This window comes from Uloborus diversus, chromosome 3, assembly GCF_026930045.1.
Source record: "Uloborus diversus isolate 005 chromosome 3, Udiv.v.3.1, whole genome shotgun sequence".
Taxonomy (NCBI): Eukaryota; Metazoa; Arthropoda; class Arachnida; order Araneae; family Uloboridae; genus Uloborus; species Uloborus diversus.
The window spans coordinates 47,597,471-47,614,395 of NC_072733.1; the positions used below are offsets into that span (position 1 = coordinate 47,597,471).

The 16,925-nt window shown below is 31.6% G+C and overlaps 1 protein-coding gene across 1 annotated transcript in view; it reads right to left on the reverse strand.

The window, feature by feature from the left end:
- The window catches only part of LOC129218499 (glypican-5-like), a 198,614-nt gene that overhangs the window by 153,134 nt on the left and 28,555 nt on the right, over positions 1-16,925 (reverse strand). Inside the window, exon 2 of the mRNA XM_054852784.1 lies at positions 7,403-7,561. Within this exon, the coding sequence (XP_054708759.1) occupies positions 7,403-7,561 (159 nt within the window). The remainder of the gene's footprint in view (positions 1-7,402; positions 7,562-16,925) is intronic.

Sequence of the window (16,925 nt, forward strand, 5' to 3'; positions counted from 1 at the left end):
TTTACATCTTTCAAAAAAAAAAAAAAAATTTAACTCTCTGACTCAAGATCGTACTAACATTTTTTATAACAAATGCGAAAGTGTCTGAAAAAGCCAAGACTCGATCTCGATCAGAAAAAAAGGTGTGTAGAAAATATTTAAGGAATAGAAAATACCCAGATCGACAGAATTACAAGTTTAGCGAAAACGCTTTAAAGGTATTTTCGTCAAAGCGTTGATCTTGGAAACATTACAATGGCACAAAGTAAAAAAAAATAAATGCTTTTAAAGCTCCAATTTTGAGATAAATTATTTTCTAACTCATAATACACTGAAAACACTATTTTCACTAAATATGATTGAGTACACATGTTTTGGGGCACCACTGGTAGGCCGAGCATTGCACTGCAAAGCTTTTAAGGAATAAAAATTTTGTGTGACGACAAATAAAAATATCTTGAATAATAGCCTCTTTTGATAATACTCGTAGCTGAAGAATAATGACGAATAGCTCAACGACGAATACTGAGCGCAAAGAAATAAACGACATTTTGAGAGCAAAAATTGAAATTTACAACCATTTTTCCTAAGGAATAAATTTAATCAAGTATATTTTAACTAGCTAATTTTTAGACTGAGAAAATGCTCTGAAGTGAATACGAAACTGGCCACCTCCTCTCAGCTTTTTTTTTTTTTTCTCTCTGACAAAACATAGAAAATTTTAAATATTTTAGAGAAAAATTGGCTGTCGGATTTAAAACTTGGAAGAAATTCCCAGCTAGATGGGCCGTCGAAAAATGAAATTTTTTTAAAAAAATTCTGTTATTTTTGGGGCATTGTGTAGCCTAAATCATAAATCTCCTTGAATCACTAGCAATTTCAAGAAGAAAATAATGAAAAATCACTTGCCTCTAGGCTAACAACCCAAATTGTCATTCTTGAAATTGCGCTGAAATTTCAAAGAATGCATGCGGCTCATTAGTGGAGGTAATATTTTTTAGGGTTAAAAATTTTAAACCGACGTAATGTTGAGTACGAGGTAGAACGCAAAATCTCTGACGGAGAAAAAAAAAAGTGAAATGAATAGGGCTCAACTTGAAAATAAAGGAATAAACAAAATAAAACTTTCGCAATTATTTTCCTAGAAATATGCGAATAGTTCACGCACTATTTCAGAAAACGCCCTTTTATGAACTTGTCTGGAAATAGAAATTCATCCCCTTCATGGGGGGGGGGTTCACGAGAAGCCTTGTCTACAACGAAGTTAACTCCCAAGCATCCTTATCTACGTTTAAAATGATTATTTAGAGAAGATTATAGGCCTTTATTAGGTAAATGAGGAATTTTTCTTCTTAAAATATAGCCATAAGGTAAAAGATAGTCCTGATTGGATTAATGATCCCTTAAAAAGGGATTTTTCAGTGGCCGAAGGGGTAAAGGGGGAGAACAGGTTGCTGAAATCTTTTTTACTCTGCCAAAGAGCTGGGTGTGCGATGGAATGTCGTTCTGTCAAATGAGAAATACAGCAACCAAAACAAACAGAAAACTCACCTCTTCTTCAGGCGTCTACCTTTTTTCTTTTCTTTTTTTTTTTCAATCCTTCTTCCTTAAATGGGCGCAAGACGTCGCAAATTTCTTGTCACGATTTTCTTTTCCATTTTTTCCTTCCTTCTTTTTTTCAATTCATTTTAAACAAAGATTATTGAAGGCTGCGTATTAACTCTCCAGAGCAAGGCTGAGGCTTTTCAAGTTCGAAGATTCCTGCCCATCTGATAAGGATATTTAATACTCCAGTCACTCAGAAAGGTTAATGACGCAATTTAGACTCGACAAACTACAGTAGATTGCGCGAAAAGTTTTAGATGAAAAAAAAGCCAGTTTCCACGGTGTTACAACAAAAAGACTGATAAGATCTGAGCGAACTTCAGAAAAATTTAGTTTTTGCATGCATACTACATTTTAAACTTTTTCTTCTCAAAAATTTCAATGAAATGTTAGTTCTAGCTTTTCTCGAATTTTAAATTAACAATATAAATATATAACATCTATATGACAGTTGGAATCCTACAGTTGCAGTCTGACGAGTGAACACGGGTTCCCCAGTGTGTTTTTGGATTTTTTTGTCCTCGTCCACATCATATGAGACAGGGAGAAGCAAAGGAACAAAGGGATGTAAGTAGACATTTTCAAGTTTTGAGTAAAACGCATTTTAAGTGTAATTCAGGTAGGCTATCATTGGAAAGGTTTTCTAAATCATGTTGTAGAACAGCACCTATCAGGGCTACTAGCGCTATCTCTTGCGCCAAGATAGAGGAGAGGTTCACCTACCATATGTACTGGTTATCTCCAATTTTTTAATTATGACATTTACATCCCTTTGCTTCTCACTGCCTCACGGGAGCGTGCACAGGAGGGAGAAAGGATACCTGTTGTCCCGGGCCCCAGCTTGAAGGGGGCCCGAGATTTCAAAAAATAGAGGTGAAATATATTTAAGGACGTATGGGTAAACAATATGGAGGGAGGCCCGTAAAAACCATTTGTGACGGACCCCAAAATTTCTCTGCACGCCCCTGTTGCCTCATATTTGATTGAAAGTAGAAATCATTCTTTCTGTTACACCACTGCTGGTTTACTTTGAGTAAATTAAGATTTTTACTTCAGACTTTAAGTACGTACGCGCACGTATACTACATTTTACAATTTTTTTCTCTTCATAAAATTTTCAAGGAAATAAAATTCTAATGACTCTGTTCTGAAATTCTAAATTTAGAATTTTGATAAAAACCATCTAAAATAACAGCTGGCGTTTCATAGGTGCATTTTGAAGGGTGAACACAGGACTCGGCGGTGGGTTATTGTATTTTTATTGTCAATATTGTGTCATTATTTATTAAAAGAAAAATTCATGCTGACATTGCTGGCCTACTTGGGCTGAAATGAGTTATTTATTTTATACTCAAAGTGAATTAGATTATATACGTATTTATTCCCTTTACTAAAATATGAAAGTTTATCGGAAATGCATAAAATTACTTGACAATGAGTTGCGACGGCCTGTTGAACTTTTGTAAATAGACCAGTCGCACCCATAGATCTTAAAATAGAATAGATGTGCCTTCTCCCCACTTTTCTCCTCAGAGCGTGCGTCAACATCCCCCGTTGGACATCACGTGATCAAGGGACTCCCCTCACAAGAAACTGTTTCCCTTATCGAAGAGAATCACTTTGCGCCACGATCATTTGCACAATTAAGGGAGATTAAAGCATTTAACCCATGGGTTAAATGCTTTAAGCATGGGTTAACCCCCCCCTTTAAGCATGGGTTAAATTAAAGCATTTTACCCATTATTAAAGAAAAACGGAATACTCTGTCCCTCACGTAACATCTCATATTTTTCACTAAAAGTAATAATTAAAAAGGGTAGCTTTTTTTTTCATTAAGAAATCGCAAATATATTTGTTGTACTTTTGCAAGAAATGTTCTTTGTTACCTTTTTAAGTTATTACTTTTTAATAAAATGCGGGAGAAAATGACAGCTTTTTCATGGAATGGTCCATTAGATATTTTCCCATCATAACTTTTGAAGCAGGCGCACAAGCTATTTAAACTTTTTTTTCAAGTGCTTTAAATACTGAGTAGAAAAAGACGTCTTCAAAAATCTTAAACAAAAATTGACCTTATAAATTTTCTTTTATTTCAATCAAATTTTTCAAATACAGATAATTAGTTTCAATGCGTGCTTTTTCCCACAACTTTTGAAGCCAGTGCAACAATTTAACATAAAACCCGATCTAAAACCATAAACCAATTAGAAATACAAATGTAAATAGTATCGAATATCAACTCAATTAAATAATATTCTAATATTCGCATGCGTTTCACACCAACACTATATTAGCCAAACCAATAATTTTGGTTTGTTCCTAATTTTTAAGCAACTTCAGTGTTTTTTTTTTTTTTTTTTAAGTACTCAGAAAATAAATTATTCGCAATTATAAACTACATGAATGGTCATTTGACTTCCGCACCCTCCCCAATTTTTCTTTTCTTGACTATGATAATTTTGACAATTTAAACTCGAGGGTGAAGAAAACTAGTGATTATTGTCCCTTAACAATATTAATTTTGTTACTTTCCTACTTATTGGTCTTTGTGAATTATTTGCATTGTTTGAATTGACTGCGCGATACATTCTAACGCTTAAATAGTTAGTAACGATTAATTTTATAAACTTTTTAACTAGAAAATCTGCTGTTTCTGTTTCCAACATATGCTTATTTAAACTTAGAAAAACGGAATTCGAAATTTTTCGCATAACTCTTGTGGTCTCATAAGTAACATTATATTTTTGTGTTTTACTCCCAAAACTTTTTCACATTCTCGCTCAGTTGTTCTTCACAAATGTACATATTTCAATGGCTGCAATCTTGCAATAAGTTATCATACTTGAATGCGTCCCAAAAATTCTTAAATTTTATTAGGTCTATTTTTTGATTTGTTGTAGTTAAGACTGCGTTGCAGTCGTCGCAGTTCACAACAGAGTGCACTTGTCGGACAAAAAATCCAGCGTAGTCAGAAACATCATTAATATACTGCGTCATGTTAATTGAGATGATTTCTGAATTTTCCAAATCGTCGTCAAAGGAATCGGAAGAAAAGGTTTTCTTTCAAAGCATTTTTGTTACGCTTCCTATTTAATCGTAGCATTTGAAGGTTGTCAAAATCAGCGCAGTTTGAAGAACTGGACTCTTTAATTTCCGTATGAATGAATAATCTTTTTTTCGCACTTCGAAATTATCCGACGATTATTGTTGAATCCCCCCTCACATCCTGATCGCATTGAAAAAAGTTTCAAGGTGATCCTGAGTAAGCTTATAAGTCATTACGCAGTTTAGAACTGGAATTCGGGCACCTACATACTTTTCATATGTTCCCAGCACACTTTTCATAGAAATTAGGAAACCTAAAAATCCAGTTTTTCGCGGACATACTATAACTAATTTTCCATCGCTTGTTTTTAGTGATTTAATATAATGCTCGGTATGTATAGTAAATTGCTTAAAATATTCTTAATTTTGACTCTGCATGGGGACTTTTTTTGCCTTTAGCAGAAAGAAAGATTTCTGTTACTCACTATGTCTTTATTTTTTAATAAAATTCATCAAACCCTCTTTCGCTAGAAAATCTCAGATTCACACATATAGAGATTTCTCACATAAGTATAATGAAAATCTTCAGACAATCCTAGACTTTTAACGACGCTTCGCATTGTTATATCACTGCTGCCCGAGAAGAGGGAGACACGATGTCCCTTGATCACGTGATTCTCGGAAGAATCATGATGACCCCACTTTCTCCGCGCGAAATACGCTGCGCTGTAGGAGAAAGGCCTATCTATCCCTTTTAAAGATCTATGGTCGCACCGCTAATGGCAAATGAAGCGGATGTTGAAACAACGATGATCTGAATTCTTCAGAATGAAAATTCTTGTTTTAAAGTCAATCAATAAATGCTAATCCTTTCAATCTATGCAAATTAGTGTTCTAATGCTCCGCCGATTTTTTACGGCTATTTCAAACTTTTACTAGTAATTTTTAACGATTGCTCGAAAAACGGAGAAACCGGTGGTATAGAACCCCAAATCCATGGTGTGGTAAGCTGTTACCTTAACCACAACTCCAATATTAGTTACATAGGAATCAGTCATAAAATGATATGATAAAGTCTCCCAATATTACAGTACTCCTTAATATGGTGATTCTTATTTTTTTATTTTAATTTAATGCAATCGAAATTAACGGATAATGTTGGCACTAGTTGTGTAAGTGTTGATGCTTTGTGCTGTGACCAGAAACAGTGCAGTTGTCTGAGCTGCAATAGTGGAGGTTATATGTGTTTGCTTTTTTTACAGTTCCAAAATTGTTTTATGGAGCTAAAGTAATCTGTACGCAATATTCTTATACGTTGAACATAATAACTTTATAAGTTATAACTTCTTCTGTGTTAACTTTAATCAAATGCGTCTTTTCAGTATTTATTCGATTTTAAGTATAATTAATGCATGTGGTTAAGAATGAAAACCATGCTGTTGAAGTGCGCAATTCGGGGTAGAGGACAATGTCGAGCAAAATAAGCAATATGGGGCGAGACAAGTTTCTATTTCGTTTTAAAAGGAAGAATTGAGAAGTGAAAGAGAAGATGAAAATGGTACTGTGTGTTCATATATTGCGCAAGGTCATCTTTAATTGATCAGGGAGTGAACAGTAGGTTTGGGTGTAAGACATGCCTGAAATAGGCTCAGACAGACTCGCTGTTAATCGAAAAACAAGTTTATTTGTTTGAAGTGCATATTGTCGATTTATGAAATGAACATTTGTTTTCTAATGTTATTTTTGTGGTACCGTATAAAAGGAAGTATCCTTTGTAAAAAAAGGAAAAAAAACCTTTTTCGGATTTTGTTCACAATTAAAATTCATTGCTAAATTTTTTGTTTCAAACTTTTAAACTGATATGATTTTAATCCTAGAACCCTGAATTTTATTTTTCATTTATTTTATTTTATTTTTTTTCAGTATGTCAGTTATAGGTGACAAAAGCAAAAAGTACTCATATTCGGGGCTTTTATCGAAAATATTAAACAGTTCATTTGTACTTCGTTCCCTGTGAAAAATGTATCGATGGATCGCATTAAAGAAAAATAAAGTCGTAATAAAATTAAAACAAAGCTGTTTCCCTCCTCTGAATAGCACCTAACGTGACGCTTTGCATAGACTTTATTGCTTAAAGTTGTGCATTTCTAAGCTGTTTCTCTCAGTCTATAACAGTATTTTAACACAACTACCATAAAATTCAAGTCGTGTCATTTATATAATAAGTTTTATTTGCTGCTCACTATGGGAATGCTAGGAAATAATGACAAAAAAGACATGCTTTTTGCCCCGAGGATTAAAACGCTGTTATTTCGTAGTTTTCTTTCATATGTATTAATCAAAAAAGTGTTCAAAATGTGGCTTGTGAAATTTTATCTCATGTATTAATTACCGTGTACTAAAGAATGTTTAAGTCCAAAGCACGAGAATGAAATTTTCATGGCCGCTTTCCCCTTCCCCACCATGGCGCATTCTGCGCCATTAAAATTTTTACAGGGTATTTTTCTTTCTTTGGTGGGGGCACACGATTTGGGGAATTCTTCGTAAAATTTAGAGTGAGGTGCAACCCTTGCTTTTTTTTGGGGAGGGGGGATGCACCTCTTCTCCTACCCACACTCAGATTAAATGGAAACATTTAAATATTCCCAATTTACTTTTCGATGTAAATTTGCTCGTCTTTTGAGACATTTTGATTTTTACCTCAGTTTAAAATCTTAAACAGAGTTCACGCTGTTTACAGAAATAGTTCATATTGAGTAAAAACAAGTCTTACCTCTGAATTTCGTAGCGCTTGTTGTAATTAGTGTTTTAAGATACGATCCAGCGTCTTGCAATAGATGTTTAAAGTCTCTCTTAACAGCATCTTTATATTGAGTTTCCATAGATCTTGAGCAGCATGTTTGACTGGATGGGCACAATTCTAATGCATCACCTACAACATAAATAAAATAATGACACATATAAATTTGGTGAATGCATCATAATTACTCTTGCAACATTGTCACATGTAATATATTTAATTTGCATTTAAAGCTTTTTTTAATCATGTGTCAAAGATAAAAATAAATAAGTAAAGTGCCCACTCGGCATTACATAAAAAGTTAGTTTATGTTTACTTACGCCTTGTTTTAACTTTAGAAAATACTAGAAGAGTAAATAAACATAACCAAGTGTACAAAGCTAAAAATATAGAAGAATGAACGTTATTATTTTTCACAGAAACAAAATTTATAATACTCAAAACCGCAAAGTTTAAGGTTCGACTGATCTGCTTCTTATTCAATAGCATTATTGAAACAAAAAATACCTTTTATAAAATTCTACGGCAAAAAACTAGATAGATCGATACGATTGTCAATGATTTATGACCACTTGTGTCTTAACTAACGAAACAAGTTGCATTTAAACGTAGAAAAAATAGAAAATTGTTTCTAACTTTGACGAATCAAAATTAGAAAGAAATCTCCCAATTGATAATGGTATCGACAACTTTTGTAATAATCAAAACTGGAATAAAAAAAGAGGCAGAATCGTTTCAAAACTTTGGATACAAATAGTCAGTGAATTGGTTGCATAAAGCAACATTTAAGAAAAATATATTTATTTTTGTGTATCAATAAATTTTCGTACAAAATACTGTTTCTATCTATTAAAAAAAAAAAAAACTACAGTCATGTTACTCATGGCAAGTTAATCAGATCATCAATAACGAGCTTAAATTTTCCATTTTTAAAAATATTAAAGCAAAGAAGTAGACATTAAAGAAATTTATTCATTAAAAATAATATGCTTTATTCTTCTTCTTAATAAACGTCAGTTATAATTCTTTCTTTTTTTACTACGAAAACTTCAAAATACTTCAACCATTAAATAACTTTTTTACGATGTTGCAACAGAGATATTTCTTTTAAAGAAAATTGTTCATTCCCGTGGAATGAAAATGATGTTTAAGTACATTTTAGGTGAAATTGGTTGGAAAATAGTTGTAAGATAGATATTTTGAGATTTTAATGCAATTATATATTGTTAACGTTAATTAGAGCTTTAGGATTAAGAAACGAGACAATATTTGAGTGCAGTTTGAAAACTATATAAATGGTGCACATAGCCTTCATTTCTTAATTAATAAGTTAATATTTATGGAGTAGCTAAATATCAATTCCTTTACACATACTTCTTTAAATGCAGATTGTTTTTTTTTTAATTATATTTCTTTGTTTTTTTAATTATATTTCGTTGTTCTGGAATTTTGGGAAATGCTTTTACAAGTTAAGTATTTAAAATTTAAAAGGGCAATTTTTACAGTAATTTACTTACAAATTAAGAAACATGGTTACTTATAAATAAAAAAAAGAACATAACAACAGCAAGTCCAATGATGACATGCAGGGGCGGATCCAGAATTTTTTGAAAAGGGGGTCAAGTTTCAGTGGTCAGCCTGTTATACCGTTTAAAAAAAATAGTTAAAGGGGGTGACCATCCCCCCAAGGGTGTGGGCATACCCCCTTATATGCTACGACAACCCACCCAGCACCAAATGAAAACAAAACCCTTTCAAATCGCCCTCTCCCCCTAAATTTTTCACTGGTGTTACCTGTGCCTTGGATCATATTTCCCCACATTTTCATTAAAATCATATTTCATTGGGCAGGCAGGCTGGTCACGTTACTATATAAAATAGTTGGATAGATTTACATAAACATTTTATAGAACACACAACGTGTGGTTTGAAATAGAATAGTGCTGAGGGAAAACATTAAGTTAATTTGAGGTTATTGTTCTTTTGAAAATGAACAAAAACCTCATAATAGCAGTAGCCCAGTAAACGAACTCCTTTGGATTATGACGTACTACTGGGAAGAAAAACCCTACAGAATGAAGCAAAAAAAAAGGTTAACATTGATTCCATACAATTATGTATCAGTGTTTCATATCTAAAAATTTGAAGTTTGAATAATAATAATAATAATAAAATTATTGTCACTGGGGGGTCAGCTGACCCTTTGACCCTCCCCTGAATCTGCCCTTGATGACATGGTTTAGTTTTTTGAAAATGAAAACTACCGAGTTTTGTGTAGACTTGAAATAAATCATAGGTGAAAATAAAAGAAAAATCAACTTGTGTGCAGAGTCTAAATTAGGAGCAATCTGTTTCCTTAAATAAAAACCTCATGATTCTAGAAATGAACCCCAAAGAAAATAATACATGCATCAAATAATAATTCATTTAAATGATTTTTACGAATGAAGTATATATTTACATAATTTATTTAAACGAAATTTTAATTAAAGTGCAAAAATATTGCGTATTTTAATCCCATGAAAATTATTACATAACTGCATGTTCAAAAATTGAAAAAGAGCTATATCCCATTTGTGACCGTCAGTGTACTAATTTACAATTCAGTTTAAATAAAGTTTTTAAATAAATCAAATAAATACCCAAAGAAACGAGTGCGAGTATATGTTCTGTGACGTAATTAGTTTTAGCAATCAGATTAGAGAGTCCGAGAAATATTACCGGTGAAAATGCAAAATGATCCCAGTTTGAAATCAGAAGTAAGAAAGGATTCAAGGATTTCCAACGCAAAGCCATAAATCTCTTGAAACAATTCCAACTGAGCCATCAGTTGCAAGCAAAAAGCTAATGATACGTTTGTTAATCCTGCAGATTCAGATATAACGATATTGTTACCATTCAACAAAACAGAAAGGATTATATCTCAAATTCTATTCGTGAAAGAATGTATCATTATCAGTGTTATAATTACATTATCCGTGACCAAAGCACTTATTTAGAGCTATTTCAAGACACTTTGTTGAGGTAACTTTTTTTTTAGCCAATGAGAAAAGTTATGTAGTTGCTCCCACATATTCCTTTTTTTTTTAATGAAATAGATTCATAGTTCAGAAGAACAAAAAGTTTTCCTTTGGATATTGAACGCATAGAAAAAAACTGCATAGCGTCATACTCAAAGCTCAAGACTTTATCTGCATTGAGAACATTGGAATTTTTGTATTTTAACAATGTTGACATTTTCTTTTAAAATAAACTATTTTAAGGTCAAGTTTTAAAACAAACTGCTTTAAGGTTTTAACACAAATGAAATAACTTTGCCTTTCGAATTCTCAACCGCATGAAGGAATTATCTGCCATCCTAGTATGATATGTAATTCTAAATCGTGGTTGTGTCCTTTACATAAGATTACGTCCTGTTTTGTACGGGACAGGCCGTTTTCAAGTATCCTGTCCCGTTGTCCCCGCACATACTGAAATTTCCAGTTTTCTGAAGAGACGGAACGGAACAATAAATGCTTCAACAAAGAGTCACTGGGTGGAGCTGTTTAAGCATTTTCACACCAATAAATTAAACAATGCATAATTATTTAATATATTTTATGTTTTCCCGGGCCTAATACACTCATGGAAAGGGTATTTCCGCTAAAGAATAATTTGTGGACTAGCGAAAAAGCAGATGCAAGTAGCAGTTCTTAAAGCAATGTTAATTTTTAAAATATATTTTATTAAATTTTGCCGTAAATTCAATCCCTTTTTAAAGTCAGCACCAAATTTACTTAAGCAAATTACATCACTTTTATATTTTTTTAATTTGTTTTACATTTTTACATATTTTAGTACATTTAAAAATTACATCAAATCTTCTTTTTTAAGCAATCATTTCTGTTTTTATCTGTCATAAGCTAGAAAAACAAGAAACTAAAAAGTAGATTATACATTTATGTGCAAATGCCTAAAATTAGTAAACGTCCCGTTTTGAAGTGTTTTGAGGGATGACAAATGGTCATCTTACCCTTACATTTCCTGTAAATGTACACCAAAGTTTATCGGACCCCTTGTATATCTATATAATTTACAAATGAGAGACTTAAGACTTAAAAACCACAAAGCTTAAGTATTATCTCTTTATTAAAACCACCACAATTATTCAGAAACACAATTCTTTGTGTTAGAGGTTAGTTATCACGATGGTAACAGGCTAGCAGGAGCTAGGCTATATAGCTTATTTTTTAATCGTCTTCGGAAATAGCCGGGAAAGTAATTACCAATGAATTATGTTTGCGCAGAAAGATGTTTTGAGTTTGTATCAAGCTATAAATCGAAGTTACTTATTAAATGGAGTGTTCTGATTTTGGTTGAGCAAAACTGCTGTCTTGTGTAACACATTAATTACGTGTTAAAAGCTCCACGAAAGTGAACACATTATTAGAAAATGTTCGGCTGTATAAATCTTCAAGTGAAGATCAAAATTATTGAGTACTAGATCATCGCTATTTAATGGCTTGACTGCTTCATTTCTTTTTTTATTTATGAATTCTGTTCAAAGTTTGATCAAAAACTTTAAAATTATTGTTCCCCCCCCCCTTTTTTTATGTAGGGGAAAAGGGGGCTCATGTGAACGCGGGGCTCATATGAACATGGTATGTTTTAATTAGATCACTACAAGCAAAAATTCTGGAAAATTTCTCAAATAAGGAAAAAAACAGTTGACCTCTTGGACAAACATTTAAAGCCATGTTCTATTTTATGCTTCTGTGGTGGTAACTTCTTTGTTTTAGCAGGTGTTGAAAAACTTTTATCACTTTCTTCTTCACGTAAAAACATTTTTAAAACTAACTGCAAATCTAAATCTAAGTATTACAAACCATTGTATGAACATTCAAGTAAATTTATGACAATAGTTTTTTTAAATTAAATTAAAAATTCTTTATTTTTGCGAGTTAGCTCTAAAGTAGACGATGGGGAACTTGTGAACACAACATCAAAGGGCACAAGTGAACATCTCCCATAGCCGCTCTCAGTAATATTATTATTAGTGTAGGATATTGTAAGCATTGAAAAATGTGTAAATATTGATAATTATTATTTCCCTAAAATCAGTTAGTAAAGTTATTGTTAATTGTAAAAATACTATTGAATATTTATTTATTTGTGTTCGTTATTTTTATTTTTTAAATATTTTTGTTATTAAATAGTTGGTCAATAATTTAGTGTTATATAATACTTACCGAAAATAAAAAGACAAAATAATTTCATTTAATTAAAAACTGAAGTTCAAAATCATTTTAAAATACAGTATCAAACAATGTATGAAGCTTAAAAGCAAAGTATATATAGAATAACCTTTACGTAATAAAAAATTCTTTTTATTGTGTAGTCATATAAGTTTTTTTTTTTTTTTTTTTTTTAAGTCTATTCAGTGAACAGACTACGAAATTTTAAAATTTGACAGTGAACAGTTATATATTCGGGAAAAAAATATTTTCTTAATGGAGCAATAACTGTACAGTTGAAATTGACGCAGTACAGGTTACAAATCCTTCAACGTATTTGTTATTTTGGTATATGTTTCATATACCAAACATTTGGTATATGTTTCATATACCAAGAATTTTTGTAATTTGATGCTTATATCCTGCATTTTTACCCTTGTTCATATGTGCCTCAGGTCTGTTCACATGTGCCCCATTCTAGGGACACATGTGAACAACTGCAGACGTTTTTTAAAAATACCATAAAGTAAAGAAATATTTTTTTTAATAATCCCAAAAAAATCCATTACACAAAGAAAAGTTTATTCAATCATGGGGACACATTTGCACTGAGAAATTGATAATTTTTTTTCAAAAATAAAGGAATGAAAAAATTGTTCACATATGCCCCTTTTTTCCCTATGCATTTTTTCTCGTTCAGAACTACACAAACCTACTTTCCATCTTCCACCCCAGCAACAAAAGTAACATTCAACTCAAAAAAAGGACAGCATTGAAAAAATAAAGGTTTTAAGCAGTACTACTTTTACTTGTTTTTTTTTCTCTTAAATACTGCAATACGCGCAAAACATTTATGATGTTATGTTTACTAGTCTATTTTGTAGACTAAATTAATGGTGTATACTTAAAAAATCGAAAATCTTTCTTCTGAACCATGAAATTTTAATATTGTGTCACTATCAATTACATCATTTATACGTCACCCCGCCCCAGTAACGTAAACTAACTTTACAAGTTTTGTGACAAGAAAAAACATTTAATTTCCATTTGAAATCAATAGTTGGTACGTTTTTTTTTTTTTTTTTTGGAATGCGGTAGGTCAACAACTATATTCTAACAACAGACGTATCTCTTTTCCTCGAGTGTCTTATGCTACGAATAACTCTAAAAGTATCATTTTAAGTAATAAAAGATCTAAAAAATAAATGTAAATGAAAGAAAACATTTAATATAAAACGATATCAAATGAATTGCCCCTCATATCTTTCAGAAAATTCCAACTATTATTCTCTTTAAACAGGAATAATTGAAATTTATTTTTCAATATGCAAGGGTGTGAAAAAAAACAACTCAAATGAAATACAACAAATTTCTTAGAAACAAAAACAAGTAATATAATTCGAATAGAATAATGTAAGAACAGTTTCTAAACAATGCTTTACGAAGGAGTTCAAAAAAAATCTACTTTTGCAATTAATTTCAATCGCTGCCAAAACTAAAATAAGAATGTGCAGTAAAGCCGTTTACATATTTTATAACTCTCGAAAGCTTCACACAATTTCGTATTGCAACACGAGAATTATTTTCCATTTTTCAATGGCTATCATTATGCGCGTAGAAACATGTTTAGTCAAGTTAAGAGTCTCCCATCATTGCGATTTGAAGAGAGCGAAAAACGAAGAAAAAGAGAGGACCTCTTTTCTACCAAACAAATAGTAGTAACGTGTAGAAACGAGAAAGTCTTCACCTGTCAACCCAGCCAATGAAAACGGTTCGCGTGTGTTTTTCGCCCTCTCCGAAACCCTGAAAAGTTTCTTTTTTCTAATTCTTGAGCAGATTTTTTGGTGGAAGAAGGGAGGAGACGCATGTAGAGTTAGAAAGTGTCTAGCAGGTGTGGTTTTCGGACTTTTACAGGCTCAAACTTGTTATCTTTCATTAAATACATCAGTTGGTATTTCTTTTTACTTCTTTAACCGCAGTCGTCAGTATTTAACTTTCGTCCACGAGACTAATTTTTTGTTGCAGTTTCACGTAAGAAAGTCTCCTTGCAATAAAATTATTTTCATTTTTTCTTCTTTTTTAAATTTTTTAAAAGTTACTCTTAAGCATCAAATACTGCAAAAGACTATTATTAGACTTCCGTATCGGAGGATTGTAAAAATAAATAAATTAATAAACTGTTGAAAAATTATTAATTTCTACGCTGTTAATTAATAATAAATTGATATTCTGTTCCTTGTTTCACTAAAATTTTTATCCAGTGCATTTCGTCATAAATAAAGAACGCTGAACAAGAGCAATTTTGCTGTGAGGGTTGTACATTAAAGTGAAATAAACATTTTTAGACATTACCATCTGTCTTTCGAGTCTTAATTTTCGCTATTACAGTCAACTTTATACTATCGTTCGTGGTGTTTTCAATCTACCAAGGTGCCGTGAAAGTGCTGCTTAATTTAATACACTCACTTCGAAAAAATAAATTGAACTGTTTTTTACTGAAACAGGAAAACGTATTGGTTAAGCGCTTTCAAAAGATTTATGAATACACGTGTTTTAGCTTTAATTTTTTGATGCAGTTACAGATCTACTAAAAATATTTCAACTGTTTTCCCCCTAAAATAGAACTACTAATGTTGTTGAACTATTAAAATATTTCTAGAACTTGAAACTATAAAGCAATTCTAGAACTCTATAAGATCATAAATATATTACGCATTTTTTTAGCATCCTACAGTAAAACAGCTACTGATTTTTTCAACTAATAGAGCCTGCAGTTAAGTTAAAAAGAATACCAGTTTCGGGAAACTTAAACTATTTTCTGTGTTTACACTTTAATGTGTCGTTGGAGTAGAATTTTGATTTTTACACAGCGTGCTTTTTTTATATACATACATATATAAACTTGTTAGGTGTCTCTTTTCTCTATACTGAAGTAAAATAGTACAGAAAGAAAGCTTAGTTTTTTTTTTTTTTTTAATTGTAATGTGTAAGTCACTAATTTTTTCGAAAAATGTCATTTTGCAACACGAAATTAGCTCTATAAAAGTATATTTTTCGAATATGAGAAAAATTTTACTTCAGTATATGCCATTAAATGCATGGAATAGGTGATAAAAATTTCAAAGCCTAACACAATTTGGTTTCAGAGAAAAAGGAACATTTAGTTTCAAAAATACTATTTAGAGATATTGCAATTTAAAGGAGAAAACCATACTTCATCAAAATAGGTTTACATTTTTAAAAATCTTATTTTAATTCACTTCTAATATGAGCAGGATCAAGAAGTTTGTATCATTAAAAAGGTATTGAAATGGAGTTTCAAAATATATAAAAATCAAAAAATCGGATTTTTGAAAGTATTTAGGGTACTGACTCCCCTTAAAAAAACAAATGGAGTGTTGAGGCTTTAACTGAAATATGAAACAAATAAATGCTCCTTTTTCCCAGAAAAATTTACGATTTAAAGCTTTTTTTCGCCCTAAAACTTAAAAGTGTCTTCTAGAAATTTTTGAAACTGTTTCTTTTTATTACTTTTATTTACTTATGTTTTGTGAATAATTTCACTAACCTGCAGAGTTCGGGTTGAGTCATGCCTTCGAACTTCCAAATTTAAATTAATTGTTTCTAATCTATTGCTTAGCGCAGAGTCCAAAAATTTTACTTTTATTAATTATCGGTCAAATTAAGTTTGGATTTTTCAGCGGAATCAAATATCAAAATTAACAACAACAAAAAAAAAAAAAAAAAAAAAAACAGAAAAAATTGATTTTAAAGTAAAACAATGGTTTAATAAGCAACCCAAGTAAAAATCCAATTGATCATACTTATGAATAACGTTTTAAAAGAGAACCGATGCCTCGTTAACTGTCACAAATGCCTCCCGGTTGAATTCGGCACAAAGAGGATAACGGAAAGATTTCAGCAATCGAGAAACGCTGAATATTTACGAAAGTTTAATCAAACTGTTTCTATGAACTTAACTATGCAATTCATTGCTGTTTTTACTTCCTTTTGCAAAAAAATTAAGTATTGTATTCGCAAAAAAATTTTCACTCAAAAATCGACCTTAATTTCTATTTTGCTCACCCCCGAATGAATGTTAAGTTTTTTTTTTTCAACTCGACCACACGTGGAAAAGTGCCCGAGAACGTATAGACATGCGAAATATCCATGTTGACGATTCCCGAGTTAGTTACAACGAGTTTTCTCGTGACGTCTGTATGTACGTATGTATGTATGTGCTTATATGCGGATGGGCGGATCTGCGTATGTATGTCGCATAA